Raw genomic sequence first — 9907 nt, forward strand, 5'->3', positions numbered from 1 at the left:
AGATCTTTCAAAATCAGTCCTTTTATTTTTCCTATGAGAAATTTTGACTTGAGCGCTCTAATTCATCTACCTTAAATCGGTAAAACTCAAGGACACTTGACATCACCAAAGCAACTTTGAGTCAATAGCGTTGTATATACAATATCCACACACACAAAAAGACCTGTCAGTTGAACCTGAAAACAAACATTGGTTGTGATGACCGGACAGAGACACTGCATCAATCACCACTGGAGGAAAACCTGACTTAAAAAACTAAAAGAGCAAATGAAATTTTAAAATATGAGACAAATAAGGGCTTTAGATCTGAATAAAGTCTATAGATTAGATATGGCATGTTATTGTTAATTTGCTGATATTTATAATCGTATGGTGGCCACTTAATGGAATAACCTTGAGGTCAGTAAGTATACACTTAAGAACAAAAGAGTAAAGAAGTGTCATGTCTTCAATTTGTCATCAAACACTTCAGGAAAAAATGTGAAAAAAATGTTAACATTTGGGGAAACTGGGCAGAAGGTGTCCTGGACTTCTTTCTAAATGGTTAGCTTCTTCTTTGTAATCCTAAAATTGTGTCCAAAATAAAAAGTTAGAATAAATGTAAGTCCTTCAACTTTTATTATTTCACTTAAACTCAATGTTTTCATTGATCAATATCTTTTAACACAGTTCTTTTGTTTTGCTGGTGCTTCTGTATCTCTTGGAGTCAATTGCACCCTGCCTGGAGAACCTGACCCTATCAGATAACACTTGAATCACAACCACTACCTTCACGTTTCTGGCCATCCTCTTCTAAGACAGCCAGATTCTACAATGTCAACGCCACCAGGGTTTCCTGCTCTCAGAACAGATTTTCTCAAAAGTGTTACATGAAATATTAAGGCCATGGTGATTATACATTAAAAATGACTAAAATATTTAAATGTACAGAGTGTACAGCATGCTATTTAAGATAGTTTAACGTAGTAAATTGCATATGAACTTGATGGACAATACTATAGCCCTTTCCTTAAAGGCACAGTTTCCATTCATATAAAAAGGTAACTGACAGTCATTTAATGTTTAAACCTTACTTTGTAAACGTTCTTGATAGCATACTCTTTTTCAGAAATTTCCCTGTCAACATTCTGAGGAAGGCTGAGTTGGAACCCCAAAGCCCACGTATGTGATCTAAGTCCTCTGAGTTTTATCAGAGAGACAGTTTTTCCAAAAGTCTTATCTCCTTAAAATGAGCATTAGTACGATTGTCTTTGTGAGCCTTTCCTTCAATATTGTTTCATTTAATCACAAATTTATTAAAATTAGCATTCCACCAGAAAATTATAAACTTTTCTTAGAGAAATTTAGATGTCACAAAAGTCAAATCCGTATGTAAAGAACAGGGGAAGTACTGTGTAGGTAAGGGTTTCTCTTAACTTTAAAAGAAAATGCTGAGAGCTGGGCATAGTGGCTCTTTGGGAGGCTGAGGCAGGGGGATTGTTTGAGACCAACCAGGGGATTGAGACTAGACAAACATAGTGAGACCTCTTTGCTACAAAAATAAACAAATATCTGTCATTTATGAAGATTTCAAAATGTAAAAATTTGACTAGTCTAAATATAAACGAGGACCCTCTTGTTCTGATGATAAAAATAGATAAAATGACTCCAATGAAGGAATATTTAGCAATACCTAGCAAAGTTGCAGGTAGACAACAATCCCATTTCTAAGAAATGATCCTAAAGAAATATCAACACAAAAACAAAATAACACCTGCACAGGGTAATTTACCCAAATTCGCAACAGATTGGCACCTGAATGTCCATTTAATAAAAATGGATAAAAATAATTACCCATGGGGTGGCGCCTGTGGCTCAAAGGAGTAGGAAGCCAGCCCCATATACCTGATGTGGCAGGTTCAAACCAGGCCTTGGCCAAAAACTACAAAAAAAAAAAAAAAAAAAAAAAATTAAAAAATCAATTACCCATGGGGAAAAAAGGAAATGGAACAGTTGCAGATAGGGAGATAAATTAATCTTTTTTTTTTGTTTTGTTGTTATTAAATATATCTTGTACATAGTTTTGATTTTGGAAACAGTAAAGTTTGAAACAGCTAAAAACAAAATTAAGACAAAAGACAAAAATGTTATTTATGCAAATCTTCTAATACATCCCATTTTTTCCAAATCATAAGTTTTAATTACACTTTTAAGGAAGGACCTATAGTGACGCAGAAATGTCTAAATGATTTGGCCTATGCTAAATTTCAAACCATGTCTGCTATTTCTCTTTTCTTCTGATCTGGCCTCCAGGTCCTTTAAAACAGCAGCTGTGTGCCCTCTGCTTTTTTGTACACCTTAGCCATCCGACTTTATTCCTCCCTTCCTGCTACCTTTCCCATCCTCTGTTAACCAACTGTACTCTCTGGGTCTGTGAGATCAACTCTTTCAATTTTTCACTCCCACTTTTGAGTAAGAATATGCAAAATTTATCCTCCTGTACTTGCCTTTTCTCACTTAACATAACATTCTCTAGTTCTATCCATTTTGTTATCAGAGACAGAATTTCATTTCTTATGGATGAATAATACTCTATTATATGTATGTACCACATTTCTTTTACCCATTAATGCGCCTATGGACAGGTACGATGATTGCAAATCTTGGCTATGTGAATAGTGCTACAATAAACCTAGGAATGTCAATATCTAGTTGATATACAGTTTTTCTTCCTTTAGGATATATATCTAGTAGAGGGGTTGCTGGGTCATATGGTAGTTCTATTTATAGGTTTTAAAGGAATCTCCATACCATATTCCATAGTGGTTATACAAATTCCTCTTTCTCCCAACAGTGTAGGAGTAGTCCCTTTTCTCCATGTCCTCACCAGCATTTGTTTTTGCAGTCCTTTATAGCAACAATAGCACATCACCTCCATCAAAAACACTCCCCACCCACAATATAATGTTAGCCTGGGCACCTTAATATGAGCCCTGTTCTAACTCCTGTAACTGCAGCTGGAAACCCTTTATCCCCACTGAATTGTGCAGAACATTGACTTGGGTGCCTATGTGTAAAACAGTAATAAACATTTCGGAGCCCAACTCACATTTTCAGTGATTACCCAGCATGTTCATTCAGGTAGGTTTATAGGCATCTGTTTCCCTTGCAGAGGGAGCCCTTGGCGCCATGCTACTCATCTTTGTCATTAAGCAGCTGAGCTTGTAGTACAGGAATGGGAGGGAGTCAGGGTGCAAAGAAAGAAAACATTTGCATAACAAATACTGATAGCAATTCTTTTCAGTTTTGAGTGGATTAGTGCCGTCTGGAGGCTCAAACAAATGAACTTCCATGTTTCCAGTTCGCAGAAATCATGTTGTCCTCATTTCTGACATTTGGACTCCATTCAGGAGTCCTTGACTTAAACACAGTAGCCTTGCTGCCTTTAAACTGGGGGATGGGGCTTGTTGTCCTAGTGTTATAAAGACATTTCTACCATCTTAAAAGAGAATGAGTATAAACCCAAGTTCCATTTAGACAGCTTATTTCTAGCAATGTTCCACTTTTAAGATAGAACATGCCATAGCAGATTTAGTCAGGAGGTTTGAGAGTGTGGGGAATGGAGGGACGTTTACTCTGGGACATGCAAACACATGAACTCCAGATATTATTCAGATATTATTTTCAAACATTTCATTGGATGGAGAAATTCTTCTATTTTGTGCAAGCAACTCTGCCAACTTGATTGAGGTCTCATGAGGATTTGAGGAGAGTACTACTAGAATCTGTGGCAGGCCATGGTGACCTTTTTTCCTTAAGAAGAAGCCCCCTCTGACTCTAAGCAGGGCCTGTGTGGCAGAAACAGATGTCTTGTCCCCCTCTGTATAGTTTTATCATGGGCTTTAGTGAACCACTGGGATTTTTCCATTCCCCTGCGGTGTCTAGGGTACTATATCAGTCACTCCAGTTGAAACAGAGTTGTGTATTTATTATTTGGACCTCATGATGTTGGGGGAAAACTGTAAGGAAAAACTACTCTGACATCACTCTGAAGACTCGCAAAACAATAAGCTTGTGACAGGTATGACTGCTACCATTTACAAAGAAGGAAATTAAGGCAGTGAGTATGGTTTATATATATGCAAACATAGATGCATCCACCTTGCCACTGCCATCCTAGAATGGCAGCATCTCCACTGATATCAGGGAGCAAATCCAACAAGCTGAAGAACACAGCCACCAATGAGCCTTGAGAAAAATACCAATTCCCCCTACACCAGTGCATTCCTTACTGCCTGAGCAAAGACACCGTCCACTGTGACTTCCTCAAACTAACTGTGAGGGCCGGGGGGGTGGTTATTTCTACATGATACATTAATCATCATACTCCCACCTTTCTCATTCTTCTTCCCATTTCTTGGCTTCTGTGCAAAAGAATGTCCAGCATATCTAATGCATTTAGTGTCAAGCAACTTGGAGTGTAGGCTCAAAGGAGCCATCCCAGAAAACTGTCTGGACAAGCTTCAGATATTATTCTCAAACATGTCATTGGATGGAGGAATTGATCTATTTTTGTGCAGTGAGTATCAATTGACCAGTGATTTGTATGCATTTTTGCTGTTGGACTGAAATGTCCATCCTAGCACTTTGAGACATTTATCTCAGAGAGAAGGTTTGAATGTTATGGACCGTGAAACTTATTTTTATATAAAGCTTTCTAAAAATCACTGCTAAGTACAAGGTAGGTGAACTGATCTTTTATTTTAAATAGATGCCTAATTGCAATATGAATTCAATATAACAAAAATTAAAGCCAATATGCCCAATACTCAAAGTAGTATAGCAATTAATCAAATTGTTTTCCCAAAAGAGACCATTAAAAGGTTTCTCTACTCTAGACTCTTTAATTGACTAACAGGCAAAATAGTGATCTACCATTTCAAGGAAAACAGTTTGGTCCCCAAACACTAAACATCAGATAACTGCCTGTTTGTAAGTATATCATCATATTGTTTTTCAATGGGTGTTGAAAAAATAAAACAACCAAAAGTTTCCAGAGGCATCCCACACACGCACACAATACAAAGACGTCTCATAATATCTAGGTAATTTGAAATACTACTGGCTTCACAAAGATTGCTTGCAGGTGCAATGTACTATTTAGAGGTTTGCTGTGGAACTGAAGGTAGTTTATTAAACACAGAAAGACACTAAGTCGAAAAAAATGTAATCTGTGTTGGTGAGAAAGTCATTGGACTCGTATAACTTTAACTCCTATTCGTGTAATCATTGAAGAGATAGTTATTAATAATCTTCTTATACTAAGTACTACTAGAGGTAAGTGATGAAACTGGGTATGGTATAGTTTTAAAATTAAAAACTGCCTATAAAATCAAAGTTTCAAGTTTGGAGTATGTTGCAAACTTGTTAACAGTAGTGTAGCAAGTGCTGTCATAAAGCAATCAGTGAATACAAAATAGGGCATATGAAGTGTACCTACTCGGGCCTGGAAAAGCACAAAAGCCTACAAGAGGAAATGATTCAACAAAAATATAGAAAGTTAAGTAAAGAAAATTAAGTAAAGAAAACAATGGCAGAGGAAAATTCTTCAGGGCACAGAATGAAGCACATATAAAATTTTGGATCACATTTGAATAGCTATGGTAGCTGATAATATCTGGAACATAAAATCTGTATGAAGAATGTTACAGAGATAAGCCTGGTGAGATGCAGGGACTGGATTATCAAGAGCTGTGTCAGCCATATTTAGAGAATTTGGGATTTAGCTTAAGGGAAATGGGAAAGGCTTTAAAGGATTTATTCAGGAGAGTAATGGAATGAAGTTGTAAAATTTTATGTAACCTGCAATGTGAGAAATGGAGAGAATTAAGAAATACTGGAAGCAAGATAATAAATTGCATGTCATTTATGATAAACCAAAAGTAAATCATCGTGGTAGGATCAAGAAAACAGTATCAGTGAACAGATTGTAAAGGTTTGTGTTATATGAAGTAGTAGGGTTTGGGGACAAATTAAATATTGGCATGAGGAATAGGAATGCATAGTAAAAGAAAATTTGTCTTTGATTTGGAAAACTGAGTGGATGATGGAACTGTGCATTTAAAGAAAACATATAATCCAGGGGTTTAATGTTAGGTCCAGAGAAAAGAGACACCAAGTTTTTTTTCTGTAATACTTTTTGTGAATATCTAGGATCTCTAATTGATAATTTTTAAGAAGAGAGATAATAAGTCTGGAATAGAAATACACACACACACACATATGCATAATAAGCCTATAGATGCCAATTAATTACATAGGATTGAATAAGATCACTGAATAAGGTAGAAAGAAGAAAGCATGGGGGCCTTAGAGAGAACCTGAAGGATGTTATCACCTAAAGCCTAGATAATAGAAGCAGAGTCTCCAAGGTGGAAAGCCAAAGTGGAGAAAGAATAAGGAGAGACTGCTTTGCTCTGGAAACCAAAGATGTATTTAATAAAGTTCAGTGCTACAGAGCCACCAAGGAAAAACAGGCTGGATTTGGGAATGAATAGTGAGGTTGATGGTGAACTTGGTGAGAAGATTTCTTGTTTGAATGGGAAAGACTATGGATTACATTTGCTTAAACAGTTGCAAACCAACGTGCATGGTGAGGGGGAGTCTGGAAGAGTGAAAACAAATGGTCCCTGACTCTGCCTCCATTGGTATGTAACTGTTTAAGCTATAAATACAATTTAAAAAACAGAATAGGGGCCTGCCCTCAGATGCTCCATTGAGAAATGAAAGGGAGAGAAGAGAAAGGTAAGACAGAAGCCAGAAAAATTTTACAAGAAGCTAACACTTAAAGGTTAACAAAAGAGAGGTTTTTTAATATTTTATTTTATTTTGCCTGCCTTGAAGATCTGTGAACTGGAGGCAACGTAGTGACAAAGGAAAATCAAGTTAACTGTCCTCTGCTTTGCGTAAGAAATAGGAGCAGTGACTTCAGTTCTGTGAGGTTTCAAGTATTTAGAACCCAGTTTGGATTTGTGGAAATGTTCTATAGAATTTAGTTCTTCTGTGCATGTCCCAAATGCCATACTCTTTGAACCATTTAGATAATCGATTAAATGCTTCTTAATCATGCAAAGCTGTTTATAACCTATAAGATTGTTCACTACTGTGTATTCTTCCAAAAAGAAAAAGCCATAAAATTCGCAATGTCATTTTTCCTAAATGTCTATGAGATATGTTTACTAAAGAAAAAAAAGGAAGAAAATGGAAATAAGCAAAAAATAATAATAATAATTAAAAATCATACCAAACTAGATGCCCAAAGATAGTGTTACCATTTTGATTTAGGTTTTCATATTACATATTCCTCATTTGATTCTGGTAACTTGAAATATCCACATGCATTGTTATATCTAATTCATCATTTTTAGAGATAAACTTACCACTTAAGAAATAATTTTGATATATACTGTCACACCATTCACATTTTTAACATTGCAAAGTTCTCTGTTCTATTTTTAAAGAAAAGAATAATGTAGATTTTACTATTGTATGAATTATGTTATTCTAAATAAAAAGCTTTCTTTTTACACAACACATTTGTGGATTTTTGTATCTTGGAATTTCTGTCTGAACTTAATCATTTTACACTGAAAACCTGAGTAAAACCCATGCAAAATCTGAAGTACTTATCAGAATTTTCACTTAACTAAATTTATTAGAGTACTAAGTATAATGTCCATGGCTGTCTTGTCACTTTTAATCGGTTATTTCTTACAGAGACAAGAGTATTCAGCACGTGTGTACTGGACTTCATTTTAGAAGAATCCTGAATCCATCACATGGCAAAAGACAATTGTTCAGTGGTAGCTGAATTCATCCTCTCGGGCCTCACAGATAACGCAGAGCTTCAGGCAGTCCTCTTCGTGATCTTCCTACTGATGTACTTAGTTACCGTGATGGGAAACCTTGGTCTGATTGTGTTAATCCAGATCAGCCCTCAGCTTCACACACCTATGTATTTTTTCCTCAGCCACTTGGCCTTTGTTGATTTTTATGGTACTTCCGCCATCACCCCAAACACCCTTGTGAACTCTCTGCGTGAAATTAAAAGCGTGCCGTTTTATGCATGTGCCACCCAAGTGTGTTGCTTTATCACGTTTTCAGTCTGGGAATTATTAATGCTCTCCATCATGGCCTACGATCGCTACGTTGCCATCTGCAACCCTTTGCTCTATGCGGTGCTCATGCCTAGGAGACTCTGCATTCAGATCGTCACCTGCTCCTATGTTTACGGATTCACCGTGGGACTCGTACAAGCAGTCGCCACATTCCACATGACCTTCTGCAACTCCAATGTGGTCAACCAGTTCTACTGCGACGACGTTCCCTTGATTGCTCTGGCTTGTTCCAAAACGCGTGTCAAGGAATTGATGCTGTTCATCATTGCCGGGCTCAATATTTTTGGTTCTCTGATCACTGTCCTCATCTCCTACATGTACATTGTCTTTGCTATCCTCAGGATCCGCTCTGCGGAAGGAAGACACAAAGCTTTTTCTACCTGCGCCTCCCACGTGTTTTCGATTACTATATATTATGGGACCCTCAGCTTTATGTACCTGCAGCCAAAGTCAAACCATTCACTAGATAAAGACAAATTTACCTCAGTATTCTATGTGATGGTAATTCCCATGCTAAACCCATTAATCTATAGTTTACGGAATCAGGAGGTAAAAAATGCTATGAAGAAAATTATTAGGAGAATGTATTGTAGTAATGAGTAGTCAATTTTGTTGTTACTAAAGAAATGCTTGAATCAAGGCTTGTACAATGGTACAGTGCTGGTATGTGAAGGAGTCTCTGACTTCCTGAGCTAGTTTTTCTGATACCCATTTCCTTTAAAAAACATAACTATTTTTATTGCTTTTGTTTACACATGGTAGGCATTTTATAAAAGTCTTTTTTTTATTTATAGAATTCTAAAAGAACAATATTATTATCCATTTGATTTGACCATGAGTTGCACTGACAATAAATGAATAAAGCACCTTTGAATCACGAGTTTATCTTATTTCACTATGTTATTGAGAATAATAGGTTATCTTAAGATACATGAATTATTATTATTACATATGATGTTACAAATACCAGATAAGGCAAACTTTCACAGCTAAAGTAGGGGAGGAATAGCAAGGTACTTAATGGAGAGGTCTTCGTTTCAAAATACATTAAAAGTTGGGTTACTCCTTCATGTCACAATACCTCTACTGATCTAATGAATATTTTAACATAACCATCCAAGTACCACCTCTTCTAGGTAGTCCTCACAATCAGCCAGCACTTCTTCTGGACTGATAGATTCTGAATAGTGACACAAATGTTATTTCACATGGTAACTGATGAGCTAATTGTCCTGTCCTATAAAAAAAAATTATAGTTTTTTCAGTTGCTCATTAAAATGTATCACTGAGCATAGATGTTCTTAACAAATGGCCTATGGGCTCCTGTCTTTACATTCTTCCTGACTCCAGTGTGCCTCAGCAGCCCTGGCAGTTAGAACTGTCAGTTAGAGCTGATGACTTCAGCCAGGACACTACCTCATTCTTTGCCTCCTGGTGCACTGGCATAAGATAGCCAAGGATTCTTGTTTGTTAAAACCCCAATTGTGACCCTCATAGAAATATTTGCCCTTTTGGAACTATAATCCAGCAGAGTCTAATATTATGGGAACAAGAGCACAAATTGAGAAATTGAGCCGTGGGTTTGGTAATGGTGAGAAGGGACATTTCTCAGTTTCCAGGTACATGATTCTGTGCTGTTGGAGGTGCTGTAACCTATATTGCCATTGATTTGGAACCTACAGTGCATTAAGGAAGATAGTGTTCCAATATGCCAAGTTCTTTTTACTGAGCTAGTAACTTAGCTGAGCAGT

The 9907-nt window shown here is 36.7% G+C and overlaps 1 protein-coding gene across 1 annotated transcript; it reads left to right on the top strand.

The window, feature by feature from the left end:
• The first annotated feature begins 7799 nt into the window (after positions 1-7799).
• LOC100951953 (olfactory receptor 5AL1-like) lies at positions 7800-8759 on the top strand. The gene has a single exon (XM_003802477.2). It carries the CDS (start codon positions 7818-7820, stop codon positions 8757-8759), a length of 942 nt encoding a protein of 313 aa, XP_003802525.1. The 5' UTR covers positions 7800-7817.
• The last annotated feature ends 1148 nt before the right edge of the window (positions 8760-9907 follow it).

Source organism: Otolemur garnettii, unplaced genomic scaffold (genome assembly GCF_000181295.1).
Source record: "Otolemur garnettii isolate 467f Iridium unplaced genomic scaffold, OtoGar3 scaffold00247, whole genome shotgun sequence".
Classification (NCBI taxonomy): domain Eukaryota; kingdom Metazoa; phylum Chordata; class Mammalia; order Primates; family Galagidae; genus Otolemur; species Otolemur garnettii.